Raw genomic sequence first — 25,010 nt, 5'->3', positions numbered from 1 at the left:
AGACAACAGCTTTCATTTTGTGTGTGTACTGTTAATGTAAGATGCTTATTATGAACAGGAGTCTTAGTGGAGTGGTGCACAATGACATAGAAAAACTGTGACTTATATATGCTGAAACTGGGGTATGAAACTCACATTATAAAACATTTTTGTTAATGTTAGAGTGACCTTCTAACAATAAAGCCACAGTATTGGAGCAAGTGAGCTCTCGAAGGTTAATTGGTTACTTAAAAATGAACTGGGGGATGCAAATAAGTATTGCAACCATATTTTAGCTTAACAACCTTTAACCTTAAATGTGCCTAGTAACTATTTTTGGTCTTGAGTCATGACAATAAATTTAATGCTGATGCAAGTGGTTATCTCATGAAAAAAAGCAGAACTTCAATATGTACAGTTTTGACAGAGATGAGCAAGAAATTTCAGTTTTAACATTTTTATTGATTGATTTATTACATATTTAGAATTATGAAATTTAGAAAGCCCAATAGCTGAATTGTTTTGAGGAAAGTGGGAGCAAACCGGAGTTCCCGGAGTAAAACCCATGCCACCACACGAACTCAGAAAGGCTCAGGACCGGGACTCGGATCCCATGTCAGTTAGTGATGTTTTCTCTGTAAGAGCTTACAAGAACTTGGCACAGGAATTTGGCCTTCTTAAGCTTCCTCAAGAAATACGGCTGTTTCTGAGCTTTCTTCACCAGCGTGGAGATGCGAGATGACCATGTCAGGTTCTCTGTTCACCTGCTCCACCTGAGTGTTTGTCCTTATCTCCTTATTCCTGAAATCAACGATCAGCTCCTTAGTTTTGCTGACGTTGAGCAGTAGTTTGTTCTCTGAGCACCACTCTGCAAGATTAGCAGTTTCCTCCCGATTTGAAGTCTCATCGTTATTTGGAATCCGGCCAATGATGGTGGTATCGTCCGCAAACTTCACAACAGAGTTCTCTTCGTGTCGGGGGATGAAGTCGTGGGTGTACAGCGTGAACTCTCCCTAATGCCATTTATCGTATGAAGGTGCAGGATGCCATACAGACCGAGGCATGGACGACATTGAGAGGATCAGAGGAACAGAGCTGGGTGATGTTAGGACTTAAGCACTTTAGCCTTGAGTCTTTTCAGAGGAATGAAGACAAGACAAAGTTTTACACCGGACTCCCGATTTGTTTGAATGCTCATTTTTGGTGGCCTTTTGTCTGTTCTTTTCAAATCTGAACAGGTAGTTTTAGTTTTGCAGAGGGGTTGAGACTAAACCTTCCTCTGAAAGATTTGGCTTTGAGGTTCAACATCTCTTACTCCACTGTGTTTGTAGAGTTTGGCACATGTTAGTTGCCATACTTCACAAGAGAATGGAGTTTTTAATTGAGTGTGTTCAAGCCACAATGCCAACATCATAGACTGTTTTTAGGTATTTATTAAAAGACCTAGTAATTTTCTTGCTAGAGCACAAACATGGTCAAAATTATAAGCACCGCCACACTGAAGTTTCTGATCAGTGTTGCTATCGAAGGGGATGTCTCTTACATATCTCCTGCCCGGGAGGAAGAGTTATTGATGCAGATTACTGAAAAAAATTACATCCTGTTACCTGGAGAATTTGTTCTAGCAGACTATTTGCTGTTTCCTGTCAATAGTCTAAATACATGTAGCAATCAATAAATCCATTTAAATGTACAGAAATGGCATTTTTCATTTTTATTTATGAATAATTTATGTTTGTAATTAATTAATTTAAGTAATTATGTTTTAGTCCTTCATACAGAAGCACCTGCAACAACAAAAAACAAACCCAAACAACTTAAACATTACAGAATTGTTTATTATTGCAGAGACATGTTTGAATGAAAGCCAGCTCATTTAATAAAACGATGATCCATTCATGATATCTTTTAAATATCCATTTTAATCAGAGAAACGCATGAGATGGTGATCGCCACGGACTTAAATAACGAGCTGACAAGCTGGAGTGAGCATTTGGAAATGTTGCCATGTCTGAGATTTCCCTTTAAATGTTTCACTATGTTCACATCTAAACTGTCCAGATCCCTTTGACTTCAAGCGTCTAGAATGTGATGCTTTCTTGCAATAAATATTATTTTGTCTTCAAATATGTAAAAACACGGGTAGCTGCTTACACACTCATTGACACACATTCATTTTAAGCCTCTTGACAGTGTTTTTGTCATTTCAGATTAATTTATCCCCCCTCGCTGGGTGAGTATAAATGAAGATAAAGTGCCGCTACTTTTAAAACACACCACACAGCTTACTCACTGCCTCTCCGGGTTGAGGACATCAGTCAGTGGTTAAAGCGTGAAGGCAAGCTGTAAAAGCAGAAGCTGCAACCACCGATGTAGCCTTTCTTTATAAAACGTAAACCACACTTGAAACCTCTCAGCAGCCTCCTGAGCTCAAACTGAGGAAGATTTTAAATGTTACTTGTGATGCAACGTCATGATTTTTATATTTATATTGTATTCAAATCATACGCTGTTGCTCATAACATAGCTTTGAAACCACGTTTATATTTGAGGCCTTGTATAAATGATGCATAAAAGCACAAGTGTATTTAGCAAGCCTCAATATGCAAGCGCATCTTGCTGTGTCTTTTCTACTTGATGTGAGCTTAAAGGTAGCTATAACTAGATGTTTAGGGTGACAAAAGAGTAAGTTAAAAAAAACCTTTTACTTCCTTTGTGGGAAAACTTGCAGAACATTACAATGAACGTTTTTCTTTTTAAAAATACAATCCAGCTCAGTGGCTCATGTGCGTGCCTTATTTACGGGAATAGAGGATTTTAAAGAACAAGGCTGGTGTTTTTCTATATTTTACTTATTTTCAACAAATCTCATGGAAGGACAAAAATCAACAATGTGTTTCTGAACACTCTCTGACGTCCTGTCTGTGGCTCTCCAGCCTCCAAGCCCTTTGGTTCGTAGTGAAGATTTTAATCCTTTAAAAAATGCTAGTTTCAGCGGAGGATTAATCCACATTTACTGCTCTGAGTATTCAGGGCAGCTGGGCGATAGTGTGAAAATAAACGACAGTGTGTGTGAGCTATGGGATTTGTTGACATGACGAAAAATATGGACTGTCACCAGACTGAACCTTTTAAGGATGCTCTGATCAGGTTTTATTTAGTCTCCTCTAAATACAGGCAGGAAATCAATGTTTCTCTCCTGTTATATTAAAAACACAAATAAATTAATAAGCATCTCACAGGAGTTTAGTACTGACAATGCTGCTTTTGTGAATCTAGTTATACAGTGTCCTGGAGTGCTCAAAGGCTATAAGGCTGTTGAGTTACTTTGTTTTCTTCGATAAACTGCATCTGTTGGCTTTATTACCAAAGAGGACGGTCATAGATTACAACCTGCTTTGGTGCAGCTGGTGATACTGTGATAAATTACTGTTATCGTCAGACTGTAGGATTGAATATGAGAACGATGTGCGATGGGTGTTTTGTGGCTCTGGATGGTGGATATTAGCGGATTTTCCACGCTGCTCTTACGTAGTCATTTGAGTCCATTTCATAACTGTGAGTTAGTTGTGAGAGAAGTGTAGACTGAACATAATGGAAGCCCACTGACAACGGGAAAAGAAAAAAACATGGGTTATGCATGATAAAAAGATATCAAGTCAAAACTATAATGACTAATGGTTATTTTAAAATATCTAAATTAGGAGATATTAGGTCAAAGCTATGATGACATGGTTATTATTAAAACTAAATTAGAAGATAGTGAGTTAAAACTATGATGACTTGCTATTATTAAAAATCTAAATTATGAGATACGCTCTCATAATATTGACTCGGCAAGTCATCAGTTTTGACTTGGTGAGAAACAATTAGTTATTAAGTAAAACTAATTAGACACTAAGTCAAAACTGTGAGTTGACGTACCATGGATTTTTATCATGTCTAACTCTCTGTGTGTGTTTTCTCTTTCTTTCTTTGGCAGAAATGGGCTTCCACACTTGCTGTATGTTGCGTGACGCTTTTAAATTGTGATTCTAAGCATCATTTTATACGGCTGAGCTGCATAGTTTCAATTTGCCAAAATGCTGGTGATGTGATGTACCTGCCAGCCACCCACATGAACAAGGCCAGAAAGTTCAAATACATTATTGGGACACAAAAGTGTCATGTTATTGTTTTATTTGCATGTTTGCCTTTGATTTTATTTATTTTTTATTGTATTTTCTTATTATTCTTCATAATATATACTGTATATAAAACCCTCCTCGGTCATCAAATAGCTGGAATAGACTTTTACAGCACCATTTTGTTTCCCAAGCCTTCCCCTCCGTCGTACTTTTCACCCACTTACGTTTATTCTGGACTTATACCAACATATCGTTAACCACTTGATTTGCATTAACTTTCCGTTTTCCTTCACTGAACTTGAGTTTACCTTCTCATCTACAGATCATCGTGTCTGATTCTGTAAAATCCTTCATGCACCATTTTCTAGTATTTTTAAACTTGTGGCCCTTTTGTAAAAAAAGGTTTTTGGAACATCTTTATCTAAAAGCTGCAGCCTCATTCAAGGTGATCCGCTCACTCTTCCTTCTGTCGGCCTTCTCACCTCAAGCACATGATATTGCGGTTGCAGTGTGAGTCACTAGTGGTGGACTGGCGTGCGATCAACGCTTCACAAGCTGGCCTCGAGTGATGGACATGGGAGTGTTAAGAGTTCTGGGAGTTTTGAGTAACCTCGACATATCCCGTCCAGGTGGGACTACATGTGCTGCAACGCCTCCTGGGCTTGTTCTGTGTACACGTCGTCTTTCCCCGCCCACGAGCCGAAGCCGACGTCAATCTGCGCACCTCTCTGCGAGTTCCGCTGCTTGTCCCGTGAGAAGAAACTAAACCTGAGATGAGAGGAAGGAGGGAAGAGAGAGGCAGTGTCTTGAGTAGATGGCTAGTCATGGATGTGTCGGTGTCATATGACAAATGCAGCATGACAGGGAATATCAGTCATTTGTAAAGCAGTGTTAGTGTCACATTTTGTATGTGTGGCATTAAAACTGAATTATTTATGGGAAGTTAATTGTGATACTTTGGTATAATTACTTCTACATGCTCTTGCTCCTGACATTTAAAAACAAATTACCTAATAATCTTGATGGCTGAAAAAGCTTAGACTGTAAAGCAGCTCTTGGCCTACAGGTATATGTCAGATCTGAGTGGCGTGGTGTGCTGCTGTTGTCTCTGATCTCCACTGTCATTTATCAATTCTTACCAGCATTACACTGATTCTTAGCGACACATGACCCTGCTGATTTTGTCTGCAAGCTATAAACGACTTAACACTCCTATTTAACTGGCAGATGCTCCTTTTCACCGGCATACAGGTTTACCGTGTTACATGTCAACTTTGCCTAGTGGTGTGTTTGATGCTGTTTGACTCATGGCACATGAAAATTCAAAACCACTGACTTTTGTGATTTTCGCTGTTTTCAGTCCAAAAATCAGCCACATTGTTGCTAAAAATATCTCCGGGCGCCACTTGATTATTGCGCAATACTGTGCCTGCCGTCTCTCGCCTTTTTCTGCAGAGCATGAGAAGTGCCGCTTTAAAACACACGGTCTTTTTTGCGGATTTTCCGTTCTCAAGCTACTTTTGGTGACAGGAATGTTGATGAATATTCAATGTTTTTATCAATATTTCAATATTATGTTGGAACATAAATAGTGTTTTAAAGATAAATCCCAATAAAAGTCAACGTTTAAACTAAACTAATTAAAGCCAAAATATGGACATTCGCCTGGTATATTTTGAAAATATCGTACGATAACTGTTGTATTTTAGTTTATTTTCATCAAATTTACAGTTACATTTGCATTCGAGGTGTATTAGAAGATTTTCAGTTGCATTATAATCTATCTTATGATGGTTTTGATGGTTTATTGCATTAAAAATACAGCTTTTTTACCAGCCGAGGATGAAAATATCATATTTTTCTTTATTGCAGACTCCATTTAGTCTGTAATGGTAAAATAAATATGTTCATTTATAAGCTAATATGTTATTCCTGATTCATTTTGGGTATGTTATTTTAGGCGTTTTTCCCTGGAAATAGGGGCAAAAAGTTGTCCGTTTCAAACAGGTTAATATTAGTTTGCCCATTAACACCTGCTATATGCCAGTGGGCATTTGTCTGTATATTTAAAGGCTAAGTTTGGGATTTTTCAACCTGGACCCTAGCTTCCTATATTTTATATGTCTGTGGGACTAATTGGGAAAACATTTTTTGAAATTGGTCCAGTAATGAGCTAACGTGCTGCAGTCGGCAGCAGTGAAGCAGGGCTGCAACATAATCCTTATGGGCAATTGCGACCGGCCAAAGTACATCCACTAAAGCTCAGCCACTAAGGCTCAGATTGTTATTATAAGTGTATGACAACATTATGGATAGGATCCCTACAGAGCCAGGCCATAGAGGCCAAAGAGTAAAATCCTTTTTGTTTAACCAGAAATGTTTAACTCTAGTGTTCTCAAGGAAGCCACCAGACTCCCTCGACAAAAGATCTATTTTGAAGAGATCAAAAAATCTATTTTACCTCGCAGAACACGGGGGTTGCTGGTCTACTGCTGGTTTACATGTGATATTGTGTGAATTTGTTGTTTTAAATGCTTAGAAACACCAAAGTCACACAACTACATAATCAAACTATGTAGGTGTGTGACTTTGGTGAGGCAGCTGTAGACAAAAGTTACGTTTTTGTCAATGGAGTCTGGTGTCCGTGACCACAGCGTTATGGTGACTGTTTCTGGTTAAACAAAAAGGATCTAGTTCTGTCTTTGTAGGGATCCTTTCCATTATGTTGTCAGACACTTGTAATAACAATCTGAGCCCGTCAGCGGCAAAAACAAGCAATTTATTGGACGTACTTCTGACTGGGCGCAGTTACCCTCAATGGTTATATTGCAGTGCCATTTCTACAAGTTGATTATGCCCCCATTCATCATTCTTATTTATTTGTTTACAAAAAATTATACTTTTAGTTTAAAGTGAGTGCGAAATGCTACACAGAGCACCTTTACATTAAGACAAGTGAAGTTAAATTTCAGTCCTTTTTTGTGTTGACATTAAAATATCAATAGATTAAAAAATATAACTATAATATGAATGAATAAAACATGATAATTTGCGTTCACTGTCCATTACAGTGCTTTAATCACTAACTATTGCAAAACGGCTAAAAGCGCTTTAGTTTGTGAATCCCACCGAATTATTTCTGAGTTTAGAGCAGACGTGAACCAGTTGTTATTGTGGTCAGTGAGGGAAAAGACGACAGACTACACATTCATATTCTGACTGGCTGATTTTTTTTTTTTATGATCCACAATCATCCCATTGGACAATGTTAATGAGACAGCCCCACAATCAGCCAATCAGAATACTACAAAGGTAGGAAGAGAAAGGCTGAAAAAGCAACCCCAGCACATGCAAGTGGATAGCTGAGAAAGTGACAGACTTTGAAGCCAACCAAAATATAGAGTCATACAAGCGATACGAGACGTCTGATTGGCTGTAAAGTGGGGTCATCTGGGATCAAACCAGCCGCCACCATCGGCATAATAGCTGTGAAGATCCTGTTACACAGAGGTGAAGACACACAGGCACAAACAACAAGAGGTATATAGAGAGGGGGGACGAACAGGGGGAGACAGGGACCACATCAACCTCTGTTTGACCCAAATATAAAGTTCCTATAGAGAGACCCCCCCCGCCACATGGGACCTTATTTCGGAAAAAACAAGTACGATGAGACGGCGAGAGAGACAGCTTGTGTTTTTATCCTGTTTGAGTTGAGCGCTGAATCACACACAAGATGTTTGTCAATTTAAAATGTCATTTTGTCCATCGAGAAAGTCGCAGTTTGACGTAAAACTGTAAAGTAAAATTTAGTTTTGTGTGAAACCGCTCAATGAACTAAATCTCTCGTCTCAACATGTCGGCGTTGTCATGCTAAGCTAACGTTCACTGTTTGTGGTCTTTGTAATTATGTATTTTCACAGTCTTATACTTTAACAGACAAACTGCAACTTTCTTGACTTTCAAAGTTATATTTTAAAATTGACAAGCATCACGTGTGTCATTCAGGGCAAAATTCAAACGGGATCAAAACATTAGTTGTCTCTTGCCGTTGACTACCGTACATATTTTTTCCCAAATAAGGTCCCATGGTGGTCCACCGGAAGGGGAGGGACCAAAACATGCTTTAGTTTATTTTAGCGTAGAAAAATAAAATGGGTGCAGGCAAATGAAAACACGCTCCTTCATTTGCAACATGGTGTGTTTGTGTGTCATGTGATGTGACCTGACCCATGACCCGAGCATGCTAATCATTAACCATGCACACGGAGTGGTGAGCGTGGTGTCTTCAAATCTTAAATCTCTTTTGTGCAACGCTGACAAGTAAGGTTATTTAGAAACAGAAGAAAGTGTTCGGTGCAGTAATGCAACACAGCATCAGCGCACGCAGACACTGTTTCTTAAGCGTGACCTTCTCAGGAGGTTCTGAAACTCCCCTGCTATCACGTGACTAATCATGTGATTTTTTTTCAAAAGGCCAGAAATACACTTCAATGCTCACTCCCATTTTAAAGCATTACAATACTGCACTATGTTTACATGTGTAAGAAATAAGTGTAAAATTTGTGCGCTATCAAAAAAGTGTCCTAAAAAGTTCAACACAACGTCGTGTCCATGACATGAATATATAAATAACAAACCTTTGACGTTTACTGCCTTTAAATCTGTGAAGATTTGTAGCTTTTCTGTTTTATAACATTAAATATCTTTGGGTTTTGTTTGGACTGATTGTCAGACAAAATCAGTTATTTGAAGATGTGAGCTCTGGAAAATCACTATTATGTGACATTTTATAGACTAAACAAATCGTTAATTTGTAATAACGATCAACATATTAACCGATAATGAAAATAATCATGGTTGCAGCCCTAAAACAATGATTTTATAAATGTCTGAAATCTCAAATACATTGCTTAATATGGAGCGAGTTGTCACGCAGTGTTTTAAAGTGGCCACCTCACCTCGCTTCTGCTTACGTTAGAAGAAATTACTATATTTTTATAATATTACACGTATTAAGCTTTGGGGAAAATGAGTAGTGACACTGCGTCACACAGCGAAGGCCACATATTTAATAGGCGAGGGCTACTGTTTAAACAATTTTCTAGTAACTACATTCATAATAAGACGGGATCTGTGTGATTCAGCTCAGCAGGTGACTCAGTCCCACATTCCTAAGTCTACTTTGCAGCTATTACTCTAATAGTACAATTACTATTAAAATGTTGTTTTGGCCATTTTAACAAGATTACATGTGTTGCTGTAAAGTCTGATTTTTACATGGACAGCACAAACCAGATCAACGTGCTGAAACACAGGAAAGACCAGAATTTGACACATTTTAGTTGTTTGTTTTGTTTTAGGCCAAACAAACACAGGAAGTGGGCGTGTGTACGAGCTGTTTCCAGTTATAATCACTGAAAGTTTTTTTTTTTTGTGGATACAGCTAAAACACAACTATGCTTGTCGTTATATTTTTTATTTTATTTTTAATGTGTTTCTTTTATAGTTAAGGACATTTTGTCAAGCTGCTTTCACCTAGTTAATAACTCAATATGAAGTGATCTTTTCTATCTTGTATATTTGAATATCGTGAAAAAGTTCACTGTGAGCTCCAGAACCAGACGGAGAGAGCAAAGGCTCAGGAAGCCTTTGCAAGTGGTTTTGAGTTAATTAGCTGATTAGACATTTCTGTATTATAAATTCTTTATTCTAAAATTCAAATACCTTTTTGAGATACTATGACAGTCAACCAGCCTGAAATAATAAAACATATCTGGTACTGTACACGTCAATCTCATATTTATTGGATATCTTCCTTGTATGTGTAAAACCACCTTGGCAATAAATCCGATTCTGATTCTGCTGGTGCGGAGACGTTACCTTTCTTATAAAGAACAAGCTTGAGCCAAAATTTAATTTGTATATTTCCTGTAAAGAGTAAAATGTAAATGTTTGAGCATGCAGGGATCTTTTTAATAAGCCTTTGCTCAGCGCATGCAAAGCAATCTGAGTGTTTGTGATCTCAAAGTGAAGGAAGGTGGTCTGTGAGATTTCAATAGGCGAGTGGGTAGATGTATCTGAGTGAGTGAGTGAACACAACGTACAAGCGTTTGATTCCTGACTCTGGCTGGGCAGAAGAACGGGAGCGAGTCCTCAGTTCAGGTGAGGGAGAAGGAGAAGGAGTAACAATCTCATCCTCTGTCTCATCACTGCAAAAACAGATTAATCAACAACTTAAGCTGTAATTATGCTCGATTATAAGAACTGATCTCCTCAGATTGAGATATGTGCCTGTGAGTACCTTTTGTAGTAGGCCAGCTCCTCCTGCAGCAGAAAGACTTTGGCCTTGAGCTCGTTCCTCTCGTGGAGGACATCCCTCAGCTCCTGCAGCGTAAACCGGGGCCGGTTGGGGTCCTTTGGGTCCAGGCCTCCCGACTCCTCCTCGCACAACGCCTCCTGCCGAGACACAAATGCATCACAGAGAGGAAACAAAACCAGAGAAAAGGGAGGAAGGCGGGAAGGAAGTGAGGATACCTTGGTAAAATATTGGAACACAGCAGGCATGTCCTCATCGCACATCGCCTCCTGGTGGCAAACGATGAACTCTAAGTCAGACACCAGGCCTTGTTCCAATACATTTGTTCGCCCTTCCCTCCTCCCTTTAGGCTAAAACAGTTTTGTTTTTTAACTCGGCACAATCGAGGCATTCGCTGTCTGTTAAAACAACACCGGAAAGCCTTAAACAGCACATGCAGCTGACAGAAGTCACTCATGCACTGAGCCAAAACAACAAAACAATCATTTTTATTAACATGTATTTTATACACAAAGACAAAGTCCAACTGAAACTGTTTTTCTCTTAAAAGGGAAGAAAATAAATTCTTTGGGGAATATCAGAAATGCTCCTTTTCCTCCAAGCCGGCTGGAGGGGCGTGTCGGTGTTTGATTGACAAAGTAAACAAATGTGCGCTGTAGCTTAAATGTCATGGGCAGACAGCGTGTTGTTAGTGGTTTTAAAGAGAAAGGACCAAACTGGCATGAAACTGGAGCGAAGTTAAATTTGCAAGTGCATTTATGTGCTGCAGCTGAGCAGCTATGTAGCTGTCTAGCCTGCAAACTGATGTTGGCAGTGCGCTTTTCCCCGGTGAACGTTTGTTTTGTCGCTCATTCAAGAAGCTGAAGTGCAGGACAAGAAGAGTGTTCATGTTTGTTAGATAAGAAGGATACATTAGCAGGAAAGCTAAAGTAGGTTGTTATTCAAAGGTCTGTGGCTCTTATCTGGTGTAGGTCAGTAAGTGCATTTCCACCCACCTGTTTTTATGAGTGGAAAAGGTGGAAATGAGAAAAGGAAGTCTAAATATCACCAGAGGTGGAAATGTTTGTGTATCATAAAAACAAAATGTGATAAAGTGCAATGAAAATAAACTTAGGGAATAAATGAAGACGTTCATTGAAGCATGCGTCACTCAAGCTTCCACCGGAGAGATGAAAACATCCGATCCGTGTGGCGTAAAGAAGAGGCTGTGACCTTCCTCAAATTACACATGAAACAAACTTCTTGGATTGAAACTTTATGATAGGAGACTGATGTTACTGCTTCATGCAACTACGCTTTAAAAAGAAGCAATTTAAATGGCTGTATGGAAACGACTTTTCCATATATGTAGATGGAGAAATGACAAACGGTATTCTGACAAATTCACGAGACCAAAAAATATAAATTTCTCCATTTGGTTTGCGGGGAAATACATGCACTTTCATTTCAGTTGGACTTCAAACAACCGTCTCTACTGTCAGTGTTTCAGGATCAAGGTGGACTTTGTGCTGTTAGAGGCTGAGCAGTCGGAGTGACCTTTATTTAGAAAGGTCAACGGTGCAGTTGTCACCCAGTTCGCTGTGGAGCGACAAATCCTACGGACTCTCGTTAGTTCTTAAACACCCATGCCAAGCCACTTGAGCACTTCCCATGGGTCATACAATGTTAGTATACTAGCATGTTTTTGTTTCTAACGATGTGGTTGTTCCTCCGGGAGGGGAGTGCAGGTTTGGAGTTAAGAGTCGGGACAATCACACCACTCTGGTTTCTAACTTCTGTATTACCCAAAGCAACACTGCCTCGTCCTCAGCCTCCTCCTCCCCATCCTCGTGTCCCTCTGGGCTGAGGGAACCAGGCAGGGGTCGTGGGGAAGGATCAAACCCACCAAACATCAGCTCAGAGGGGTCAGGTCTGTCCGACCAGCCCTGAGCCCCCGCAACCACTGCAGCAGCTTTACCACGCTGGTGGAGTAAAAGACACTTTATTACCCTTTTAAAAAGCAATACTAGTTACTATCTCCTTTTTTCTCAGCTGTATTTTTATTGATTTATACACCTGCAATTTAGATAAAGGTATATGGCTTCATTGGAAAATTACTGATTATGATATTGGCTTGAAAAGTTGCACCTAAAAGTGATCAGACCTCTTTTATAACTGGAACATACAGCTAGTTAGCATTGCAATCAACATGACTTATAAGTATTTCTTCAAGAAATAGTTTTTTGGAAGTTAGTTTACAAGATCATAACCCCTCCTGTGTCTGTGTGACGCTGTAGCCAGGAGACAGTTAGTTTAGCTTAGCATAAAGACTGGAAACAGGGTAAGAAGCTAGCTTGACTCTGTCCTACTCCTAAGGTAAAAAGCTCTTTGTGCTAAGCTAAGCTAAGCGTCCCCTGGCTGTAGCTTCAATTTGAACGGACTGACATGAGTGCAGTATCAATCTAACTCTCAACTCTCTGCAAGAGCTCCTTTTCAAGACCTTTTTTGGCAGTTTAACCTTTGTAGATACGATGCAATGAGAGAAAGCGGATGGCAGTGGACCAGATGTGAACCCACAATGCACTGTGCTTATATTGAGCTAACAGGATGCTTAAAGCTTACACAATGACAGAATCTTTCAAAACAGACGTTTTTCTGGGGTATCTTGCAGAACTTTAGAAATAAAACTCAATATTCAATTTTAAATTCTGACTACAAACTCACATGTAGCTCTTTTATTAGTTTTGTGTGCAGCGTTACCTCTGCAGGTGAGGGGGGTTGAGGTGGAGGCTCCTCAAGGTTCTGGGCCGGCAGGTCACCTTGAAGTCTTTCCCTCAAGCGTGTAACTTCCTGCCGAAGGGCAGTGACTTCCTGTCCCCGCGCCTGAGCACCGGCCTCCAGTTCCACCTTCTGTTCAATCAGTGCTTTCCCCTGCGCCTCCACCACTGAGATTTTATGGCGCAGGTCGTGGTTGATTTTCATGAGACGAGACTGCTGCTGCTGGAGCTGCAGAGACACACAGACGGATATAAACACTGGGGAACATGGGTTAATTATAAAAGCCTCAGAGAACAGGAAATGCAGCGGTCTAAAATATTTGTCATCAAAACTAGCATGACAAAGACTTGCTGAGTCAAAGGCAGAATTAACACAACATGTGCTCCTCTGACTTCATCTAAAGCCGCCTTAGTGACCTATTCATCCTATTAAAAAGGCAATTTATCAAATTCAAGTTACACAGTCAACTCCTTTGCTCAACTTAAAACGATGGTGTCAGAGTATTATGTTTTCTTGCAGTAGTCCCGTTAGTACACAGTGTCCTTGACATAGGTTTGGCTGATAAAACTTGCACAAAGGCCTTCATCAGAAACAGATTTCTGAAAGTTTGTTATCCAACAGGAAAATACATTCCCTATCCCTCCTAAAACTTAAGAGGTGCACTCTAAGTTAAAGACTGATCATTTGTTATTTATGGTAAAAAGACTAAAGTTTTGGTCCCGCTTGAATGTCTGCATTATTTCTAAAATTTAAAATATAAAATTTAGATTGCTTTTTAAGAAGAAAAAGCGGTGTTGCATTTCTCATGAATGAGTCTGAGTGGTAAAGGAGCCGCTCTGTACAGTGATATACTTTAACCATTGGTTTGATTGTGTTGGTTTAACTTTATGTTTATTTTCTGTATGTTTATTTAATTGTTTGAACTGTTTATTAGTTTAATTGTATATTACATGTTCTTATCTATCTTAGTCTTTTTGCTGATTTTGCTGGAGACTGTAAATGCCAATAAAAAATAAATCTTTTTTTTTTTTTTTACATGATTCATTTTGAATCGTCATGGTGTTAATCAATAACGTTAATGTACTGCGACTTAATAGTGCACTTCTGTAACATTGTTGGACTCACAGTTTAAAAACAGAATATCCACATCAATGCAACAGGGTCCAGAGAAATCGGGTTGTTTATTCCACTCATTCTTCTTCCTTGTGCAAACCTGGCGCCTACGTTACCCATAATCCAACATGACCACTGACAGTTTAGTTGGAGATTCAGGTGCAGTATGCTAGTAGCGGCTAAGGTAACCATATTTCTCCCAACCAACACTGACTCAAGTGACATTAGAGGCTTTATACAACTTTTTCACATTTGCAGCGATGCTCCCCAACACCTACAAACACACTCTGTAAAATCAGTGCTACTGTATATCTTCAGTGAATGCTGGAAATACTAATACAGTTCACTGTACGCACCATAGATATATACAGTGGGTACGGAAAGTATTCAGACCCCTTTAAATTTTTCACTCTTTGTTTCATTGCTGCCATTTTCCAAAAATCAAAAAAGTTCATTTTATTTCTCAGTAATGTACACTCAGCACCCCATCTTGACAGAAAAAAACAGAAATGTAGAAATTTTTGCAAATTTATTAAAAAAGAAAAACTGAAATATCATATGGTCATAAGTATTCAGACCCTTTGCCGTGACACTCATATTTAACTCAGGTGCTGTCTATTTCTTCTGATCATCCTTGAGATGATTCTACACCTTCATTTGAGTCCAGCTGTGTTTGATTATACTGATTGGACTTGATTAGGAAAGCCACACACCTGTCTATATAAGACCTTACAGCTCACAGTGCATGTCAGAGCAAATGAGAATCATGAGGTCAAAGGAACTGCCTGAAGAGCTCAGAGACAGAATTGTGGCAAGGCACAGATCTGGCCAAGGTTACAAAAAAATTTCTGCTGCACTTAAGGTTCCTAAGAGCACAGTGGCCTCCATAATCCTCAAATGGAAGACGTTTGGGACGACCAGAACCCTTCCTAGAGCTGGCCGTCCGGCCAAACTGAGCTATCGGGGGAGAAGAGCCTTGGTGAGAGAGGTAAAGAAGAACCCAAAGGTCACTGTGGCTGAGCTCCAGAGATGCAGTCGGGAGATGGGAGAAAGTTGTAGTAAGTCAACCATCACTGCAGCAATCCACCAGTCGGGGCTTTATGGCAGAGTGGCCCGACGGAAGCCTCTCCTCAGTGCAAGACACATGAAAGCCCGCATGGAGTTTGCTAAAAAACACCTGAAGGACTCCAAGATGGTGATAAATAAGATCCTCTGGTCTGATGAGACCAAGATAGAACTTTTTGGCCTTAATTCTAAGCGGTATGTGTGGAGAAAACCAGGCACTGCTCATCACCTGTCCAATACAGTCTCAACAGTGAAGCATGGTGGTGGCAGCATCATGCTGTGGGGGTGTTTTTCAGCTGCAGGGACAGGACGACGGTTGCAATCGAGGGAAAGATGAATGCGGCCAAGTACAGGGATATCCTGGACGAAAACCTTTTCCAGAGTGCTCTGGACCTCAGACTGGGCCGAAGGTTTACCTTCCAACAAGACAATGACCCTAAGCACACCGCTAAAATAACGAAGGAGTGGCTTCACAACAACTCCGTGGCTGTTCTTGAATGGCCCAGCCAGAGCCCTGACTTAAACCCAATTGAGCATCTCTGGAGAGACCTGAAAATGGCTGTCCACCAACGTTTACCATCCAACCTGACAGAACTGGAGAGGATCTGCAAGGAGGAATGGCAGAGGATACCCAAATCCAGATGTGAAAAACTTGTTGCATCTTTCCCAAAACGACTCATGGCTGTATTAGATCAAAAGGGTGCTTCTACTAAATACTGAGCAAAGGGTCTGAATACTTATGACCATGTGATATTTCAGTTTTTCTTTTTTAATAAATTTGCAAAAATTTCTACATTTCTGTTTTTTTCTGTCAAGATGGGGTGCTGAGTGTACATTACTGAGAAATAAAATGAACTTTTTGATTTTTGGAAAATGGCTGCAATGAAACAAAGAGTGAAAAATTTAAAGGGGTCTGAATACTTTCCGTACCCACTGTATATAGAGCATGGACGTATTCTCCATGTCCCAGCAACCAAGTGGATTTTCTCTTAATTATGCATAAATATAATTTAAACAGGAGAGTTACATAAAAATTCACCACCTGCACAGTTTTCATTCACGGGAAAAACGACTATAGAGACAAAAAAAATTGTACCAGGCTGAAAACATGTTAAAATTCAAAAATGCTGAATCTGCTAAAATTTGACTGGACTACATAATGTTGTTGCTCTTCTCTAAAAAAAAAAAACAAACAAACAAAAACTAATTCATTCAGACATCTGTTGTTTTACATGAAGTGGGGCTGCCGCTAAAGATTACACTGATTTCCATTTACTCAATCGACAGTCCACAACCATAAGATATTAAATTTACTGTCAGAAATCTCAAAGAGAAACAGCAAAAAATCTAATTTAAGATGTTCGGCATTTTTGCTGAACTAAACGATAAATCAACAATCAAAATATTCTTCGATTAGTTTTCTGTCGATCAGCTAATCCATTAACCAACTAATCACTGCAGCTCCTACGTGGAGATATAGCTGCACGGCATCTCTGAACATGTCAAAATGAAAAAACGTCTTTGCAGCTGCTGCTGGGAGTTTGTGGCCTTACTGCTTCTATGTCCTCATTTTTCAGTGTGAGCTCACGGTCCTTGGCTCGAATCTCGTCTCTCTGCTTGTCCACCACTTCTTTAAGCTTCTTCATCACCTGCCTCTCTCTCTCCGTCATACCTGGTGACCACAGACAGTGAGCGGAGTGAACGCACACAAACAAGCAGGCAAACTTTTTTTTTTTTTTTTTATCAGAAGTAGTTTGCATTTGTTCGTAATCTGTTTTTATTGGACGAGAAAAGTCGTTGTACAGAGGGAACCCTGATTTGTGTGCAGGCTTGCCTCTCTGTGAGTCTAGCAGGTGTGCTTGCACACTGAGGCCGGTCTGTCCACAGTGTGTACGGGTGACTGTGGCCTCTGTGTGAAACCACGAAAGAGCCTCCGTTGAGACAAGACTGGCTCGCCGTCAAAACGCAGGAAAAGACTTCCTTTGTGTGTTTGTGTTTGTGTGTGTGCGTGACTGTGTGCTTGATGGCGAGAGAGAGGGGGGGGGGGGGAGAAAGTAAGACACAGCGAGCATCACTGAAAGTTTTCTGCATAACCAGAACACAAACAGCAGGTAGAAAGTAGTTTAACTCTTTCTAGTCCCGTTCATTACTTAAAGGAGTAGTTGGACATTTTGGGAAACCGCTCTCGTGTCTGTACAGTAAATATGAAGCTACAGCTATGAGGCGCTTAACTTAGCTTAGCTTAGCATCAAGACGCCGCTGCTTGCCTGAAAAAGTGGCGGATTTTCTTCCCTGCAGACATGGTCATGCTAGCTGTTTCCACCTGTTTCCAGTCTTTATGCTAAGCTATGCTAATCGCCTGCTGGCTCTAGGTTCCTGTTTACAGTAAAGACATGAGAGTTAATCTTGTCATTTAACTTTCAGCAAGAAAGAGAATTAGTATTTTAGGGCTACTTAACAAACAATTATTTTAATCGTTGATTAATCTGCTGATTCTTTTCTCAATTAACCAATAAATTGTTTGGTCAATAATATGTTTTTCCAGAGTGATGACTTTAAGTGTCCTGATTTGTCCAAAACCAAAAGACCTTCAGTTTCAAATTTTTTAAAGCATGCTTCCCTCAGAAAGAACCAATTTTAAGGTCTCCATTCTCCCCCTAATATATTGTTCCAACAAACCTGTAGTAATAATAATAATAATAATGGACAATAAAATTGGACGATTAGAATAATACAAAAATAAAACGGTTTTGTTTTACGGTTTAAATACCCCAAAAATAAATAAGATTAAAACCTTAATAAAAATGGGAATTGTTGGGTCTCTGTTAGTAATATTATAAAAAGTATGTTTTTAGACCTTCTATTTATAGAAATTGCAATGAGAAGACTTTTGTTAAGATTGGCGCTATATATATATATAAACCTAAACTGAATGGAATAATAATAATAAAACATATAAGACATGTTTTTAAAACGGAGTGTTAATCGAAAGATTTTTTTTTAAAAGATGTAATGCAAACGTGTTGTTAAAGTCATTTTGTGATTTTCAGCATTTAAAGGTGATGATGTCTGTCTGTGTGTTGTGAGCACACGTCCTCACCCTCGTGCCTCTGCAGGTCCTCCTCACTCATGGGGTCTTTGATGGACATGTTGGTGAGGAGGCTTTTGTTCTCCTCCTGCAGCTGAGCGATCTGGGAGAGCAGGTCCTGAGCTTCTCCTCTCCACACGTCCTCCACCAGCTCCAGCTCCTGTACTCAGACAGCCAATACATGCTTTAGCATTCTGATACTAATAGTACATACGGTACATTTCAGAGTTGCAATGATTAGCAGATTAATTGATTGACACAATTTGATTGTACATGTAGTTTATTCAAGTTTATACTACTGTCTATAGTTGTACATATACCTGCACATTATATTTTGGTAACTGCTACACGTGTTCATATTGTGTATATTTGCATGTCTACTTCTTACTGTTAATTTATATATTTCCACTAAACGTGTTTATGACTTAAGAACTTAGATGCTAAACTGCATTTCATCGTCTCAATACTCGTCTCACAATCAAATCTAACTCAAGATAAATGTTTCAAACGTAACAATTTTATGTTTTTCTTTGTCATATATGATAGTAAACTGAATATCTTTGGGTTTTGGACTGTTGGTCTGACTAAAGAAGACATTTGAAGACGTCCCCTTGGGCTGTGTGAGAAATATAAACATGTTATGAACAAAACGATTAATCAAAGAAAATAATTGGAATATCAATTAATCATAATTTGCAGCCCTACTACATCTTTCTTTTCTTTGTCTTTTGAATTTTTGTTCTTTATATTTCTTTTACATTGCTTTTTTAGCCAGTGTGCATGCTTCATTTTGATCATGTGACAAATACAACCTCTTACTCTGCCCACACCAGACTTGTGTGTGGAGAGTTCAGCACCGTGTATTTCTACTGACTGATCCCTCTCAGTCACAGCAGAAACCTGCACTCTGTCACGCTCATGAGACGCAGTTAATCAGTGAACGGGTGACTTTGTTCACCGAGGCTCAGTCACCGTCACGAGAAACTTACATATAAACTTTTATAGCACCGAGCAAGTACCAATTTAGATGTACTTCAACTTTACTCCATATTTCCATTCCCATTTCATGCTACTTTCTACTTCTACTCACCACAATTTAGTAGGAAATATTGTACTTTTTACTGCACTACATTTATATAACAGCTTTAGTTACTTTAGATAATGATTTTACATTAATAAAATCACATAAGACAAAGAAGCAGAGCAAATGCTCACATTCAAGAGGCTGGAACCAGCAAAACTGCATAAAAAAAGGACTTAAATTTTTAATTGATTTTGAAAATAGTCATCAATGAATCAACTTATTGCTGCAACTCTATTACTTAAACATCAATGTATAAATATTAACAATCTAATAAATCATTTATGATAATATATCAGTCACAGGGAGAACAAGTACTTTTACTTTTGATTCTTGACTTTTACTTATTTTGAAGGCATGTATTTTGCTTCTAATAAAGAGTACATTGATGTATTGTACTGCTAATTTGAGTACTTCTTCCACCACTGCTTCTCAGAGGCTAAAGTTTTATTTCACTACAATATTTTTACAGCACTTCTACAGCAAAACTTACTGTATTTATTTTGTTGTTTTTAACCTTTTGTGACCTGAATTTAATCTGTGATGTTTTAGTCAACAGTATCCATTTCCAGGCGCATTAGTTTCACGCAGTTCAGATTGTGTAGTCTTGAATCCATACCAAACTTTGACGCCTAGTTGGAAACAATCACACGTGAGACAAATATAACTGAGGAGTAACATTTTCCTGCTGACTCAGGGACACATTTTCACCTCGGCTGTCCTCATCTGTCGCTAAACAAACAGGAACTATCCGACAGGGAGAGTTAAAGCACAGGAGATGCTCGTCTGTTTGTGTTATTGTCTGACTTTGTTGTTTTAAAGGGTTAAAAACACAAAAGTCACACGTAAACACAAACTAACCGATGAAGGCAGCGGTAGACCAGAGAGGTAAAATTACTGTTTTTATCAAAGGAGTCTGGTGGCTTTAACCAGCAGCGACTTAGCGACTGTTTCTGGTTAAACAAAAAGGATCTTTAAAGAAAGGTCTGTCTCTGCAGGGATCCTCTCCATAATGTTGTCAGACACTTATAACAACAATCTGAGCCTGTCAGCGTTTCATTTCCTTTTGATACTTTAGGTACATTTTCCTGATAATACTTAAGTAACATTTTCAATGCAGGACTTTTACTTGTAATGGAGTATTTTTACAGTGGTATTAGTACTTTTACTTAAGTAAAGGATCTAAATCCTTCCTCTGGTTAAATCACATTGACTCTGTGGCCATGTTACACTTGGTCTGATTAGCAGTGATTAAAAGTAACAAAGTATATTTACTCTGTACTTGTACTCAAAGTAAGTACAATTTTGAGGTACTTTATACTTCTAGGGATATACTGAACTTTGTACTTCATTACATTTATTTTAAGAGCTTTAGTTAGTTTATAGATTTGGATTATTATTAATTGGATTAATTAATTAAAAGCATAACAAAAAATAATAATTATGACGCATTTTCATAGATTAAGCTAACGGGCCATATAGAAATTATATAACATTAGCATTACCAGCTGCAACATCAATAGTTTAAAGCCATTAATAAAATGTGTATCATTCTGTACTGGTCCATTTCTGCATAATGAGTACTTTTACTTTTAGTACCTTACATTTGAATGCAAGACTTTTACTTGTAACAGAGTCTTTCAACACTGAGGTATCTCTTAAAGTTCTGAATACAACTTCCACCCCTGCGCCACAGCTGTAATAATCAACAAATATATTATGATGTATTATTATCAGAGGTGAAAGAAGTATTCAAATCCTTTACTTAAGTAAAAGGTGCAATACCAGACTACTGAAAATACTCTATCACATCTTCCACCACTGCTTTTAATACAAATATAATGAAATTATAATGTATTACTATCAGGGTTGAAAGAAGTATTCAAATTCTTTAGTTAAGCAAAAGGTGCAATACCAGACCTAATGAAATACAAGTAAAAGTCCTTTTGAAAACATTCAGTACAAGTAATATTACCATGTACTTAAAGTATCAAAGTACTCATAACACTGTTTGCTTGTTTTCTGACAGCTTGTCAACAATAAATGTGATGTAAATATTGAATCAGGGTGATACTGATCAGGCCTGCCGGACCTTCCTGTGCTTCTTCTCCTTCTCCAGCCGGTCCAGCCGCTCCAGCCGCAGCTTGTCCAGCTCCAGCCGCAGCTCCTCGGTCTCCGGGCTGATGCTGTTGCGGCTCACCATCACCTCCAGGATCTCCAGCACCCGGACCACTTTGGGCATCAGCCGGGACAGCGCCTCGCAGCCGTACTGGTCTATGATCCGCTCGAACTCCTGGCCCACCACCGCGGCGATGTCGTACACGTCCATCACCGTGAGGTCGGCCACATTCTTCTCCAGGGCCGAGCCGGAGTCCTCCATGTCGGGATGTGTCGGGATGTGTCGGCCCTGCCCGGTTTCCTATTATGTTTCCCCGCCGCGGCAAACTTCCTTCCCCTGGTGGAACAATTCTGCTAAGTTAGCTAAACTCTGCCGGTTTATCTTAAAAACATGAACTCAGACACACCGTAAAACACCATAAAACAGCCGAACTACCGCGTATCCATCACCGACGGCTGAGTCCGGGCGGTAAGTTGATTTATTTGGGATAAATATCGCCGTCCTGCCTGTGGGCCACTGGACACCGTTGTCAAGCGCGCCATCTTGAAACGTACAACTTCCGGCTAGACGTTTCAAAATAAAACTAATGTTGATTAATGCGTTGTAACAATTTGAAAATAACAAAGTACATATACTGAAGTTTTTTTTATTTTAACAGGAAGTCTCATTGAGATCAAAAATATCTTTTACAAGAAAGACCTTGCCAAGGTGGCAGCCATACATAAACACAACATTTTAAAATGCTACATACAATCATGAGAAAATCCACAAAAAACAAACCAAAAAAAAACATCTATTCAAACATGATGGCCTCTCAAGAAAAACAACATGTCTCTTTCACCACATTCTTTATGATGCCTATATCAATTGATAAATTGATATCAATTTATCAATTGATATCAATTTATCAATTGATATAGGCGTTCCTAGTTTAAGATCTTTTTGCAAATTATTCCATGCCCAGGGTGCATAGTATGAAAATGCAGTTTTCCCCAGATCTGTCAAAACCCTGGGTACATTAAAAAAAACCACTTGGAGGAGCAGAGCTGGTAACTAGCAGTACTGTATGTATGCACAATTTTGAGGTGCTCGTACTTCACTACATTTCAGATTTTTCATCTTTAGTTACTTTGCCGATTCAGTTTATTAAAGCAAAATATAAATAAACTAATATAATACTAACAACTATTATCCTAAATTCGGATATATTTATATACTTTATCAAAGTAATATAACCTATCACATACATAAATACATTTAATTACTTTTCTACATTTCTAATGAATGTTTTCAACTGTTAACCATTTTCCAAAAACAGCTTGAGAGGCAGTTTATCTGGCAGACTGGTGGCACTGCAAATTTAAACATGAGAACCGATCAGAAGCATCAGAGAAGCATCAAACTTTATTAAACAGTTGTGACTGGAAATGGCAAAGGAAGACATTGTGCACATGAAAAACATGCAAAGCAACAAAATGAATATTATTCAAAATATAGCCTTTTTACAGAAAATATTCAGATGTAACCACCAATGTAATCATGAACATTTTCAAATGTAACAGTAATTTAATTTCACATTTTTAGCAAAGAAGTTGTTTCCTGTTCAGAATTTCACTTTTTTTTTTTTACCAGTAACTGTAACAGATTACAGTACATTTATTTTGTAATTAGATTACGTATCTAAATTACATGTAACTAGTTACTCCCAGACACTGACCATATGTAACACAATGTAGAACCATTTGTTTCTTAAACTTTCTCTATATTAGAACATATAAAAAGCAAAAATTCTATCAAATGGGATCAGTGGCTTATTTTTTCCTTTATGTGAAAACATTTGAGAACCACTGGATTAATAACCAGCAGTATATGAAATAGTTAAAACACCTCCATTTTTACCGACAACAAAGTGATGAACACTGCATCAACATATGTAGATTATTCTGAAATGGGCCACTCTGCTTAATAAGTATTTTTACTAATGAGTACTTTAAGGTCATTTTGCTGCTAATGCATTTATACTTAGGCCTATACATTTCTGAATGAACGACGTATTTGTAACGGAGTAGATCTACACTGTTGTGTTGGTACTTTTAAAAGATCTGAGTACTTTTCCCACCACATAATTTTATTCCTTTTTGAAAGAACTGTGCTGTCCAGGGTCCAGAATCTGTGTGTACACTAAACCACAGTATGGATACAATCATAAATTAATTAATCTTATTGTTTTTATGGATGTTATTGAGAATACAAATGTAGTGGTCGTGTATACTAATTGATTGCACTGATAATGATTACTCATACTGTTTTATGTCTGGAGACAGTATCCAGGCGCGTTGTGTCGTGCTTTTATTTTGAATGCACTGACATTTAATTCCGGTATTGCGGTGTCTTCCCTTCTTCTAACTTGATGCAGCTCCACTTCGGTCCCCACGGGAGTCAACAGTAGCTACTTCCATGGTGGTGAGATTGCAGTTTGTAATGCGCATGACAGAAATAACAGACAGATGAGGTCGCTGTGAGAATAAATAACAGCATGAAGAGACGTTCACGGGTCAGGAGGACTGACACCTCCAAACACTTAACACTGTTCATCCACACTCAGCTCTAAGTGTCATTTACGCTACCACCTTTTAAAAAGGCTGCTTTTGTCCACATCACTTTTTGAAAGCATTTGTTAATAATGTTCTGAAAAATAGCTTTTAACAAGAAACGTTAAATAACAAATGACAAACACTTTGAGATTTGCACAATAAGAAAACATGAAATGCATTGCATATATATCTATATATATATCTATATATATATCTATATATATATATATATATATATCTATATCTATATCTCTATATCTATCTATATCTCTATATCTATCTATATCTCTATATCTATCTATATCTCTATATCTATCTATCTCTATATCTATCTATCTCTATATCTATCTATCTCTATATCTATCTATCTCTATATCTATCTATCTATCTATCTATCTATCTATCTATCTATCTATCTATCTATCTATCTATCTATCTATCTATCTATCTATCTATATATATATATATATATATATAGAAGAAATAAATGTGGATTGTCCAAAAAAGTTATTTCAGATAAAGAAACAAGCTACTAATTACTGCATTATATTCTGTTATATTCAGATATTTTGAATTGTTTTCCTTTATTTAAATAAAGACATGATGAACAGCTGACTTCTGACTCACAGTGTCAGGAACAATTCCTGTATAATAACCTAGTAACTCTAATAATCCACCTGTTTACTGTTTACTACTTATTTATTCATCATTCTGTAACTGTTCATATTGTATACTCTTTATATATCATATCCACCTACCTCACGTACA

At 38.3% G+C, this 25,010-nt stretch overlaps 1 protein-coding gene across 6 annotated transcripts; it reads right to left on the bottom strand.

The window, feature by feature from the left end:
• Positions 1–1,796: 1,796 nt before the first annotated feature.
• On the bottom strand, positions 1,797–22,204 carry rilpl1 (Rab interacting lysosomal protein-like 1). Of its 6 annotated transcripts, XM_038734019.1 has the most exons (10): positions 21,622–22,204; positions 18,461–18,608; positions 16,914–17,032; positions 13,165–13,410; positions 12,210–12,386; positions 10,644–10,694; positions 10,411–10,565; positions 10,214–10,318; positions 7,516–7,603; positions 4,737–4,874 (listed from the first exon to the last, which is right to left on the bottom strand). In XM_038734019.1, the coding sequence occupies exons 1-10, from the start codon at positions 21,907–21,909 to the stop codon at positions 4,869–4,871; spliced, it is 1,383 nt and encodes a 460-aa protein (XP_038589947.1). In that variant the 5' UTR covers positions 21,910–22,204; the 3' UTR covers positions 4,737–4,868. The 6 variants fall into 6 exon arrangements, with proteins under 6 accessions (XP_038589946.1, XP_038589949.1, XP_038589950.1 ...); XM_038734018.1 differs by lacking the exon at positions 7,516–7,603 and having other exon boundaries at positions 1,797–4,874; positions 21,622–22,202; XM_038734020.1 differs by lacking the exon at positions 4,737–4,874 and having other exon boundaries at positions 7,510–7,603.
• Positions 22,205–25,010: the final 2,806 nt, after the last annotated feature.

The sequence above is a fragment of the Micropterus salmoides genome, unplaced genomic scaffold (genome assembly GCF_014851395.1).
Source record: "Micropterus salmoides isolate LMB-PRFRI ecotype aquatic unplaced genomic scaffold, ASM1485139v1 Ms_hic_scaffold_20, whole genome shotgun sequence".
Lineage (NCBI taxonomy): Eukaryota > Metazoa > Chordata > Actinopteri > Centrarchiformes > Centrarchidae > Micropterus > Micropterus salmoides.
The sequence above is the reverse complement of the archived record's forward strand: the minus strand, read 5'-3'. Positions and strand labels throughout refer to the sequence as shown.

Excerpts from the sequence above, each read along its gene's own strand:
- rilpl1 (XM_038734018.1), bottom strand. The coding sequence starts at position 21,909 with ATGGAGGACTCCGGCTCGGCCCTGGAGAAGAATGTGGCCGACCTCACG. Across the intron at positions 12,387-13,164 it reads AACCCCCCTCACCTGCAGAG|CGTGGTAAAGCTGCTGCAGT; the intron begins GTAACGCTGCAC and ends TTACTCCACCAG. Across the intron at positions 10,319-10,410 it reads GAGCTGGCCTACTACAAAAG|TGATGAGACAGAGGATGAGA; the intron begins GTACTCACAGGC and ends CTGTTTTTGCAG.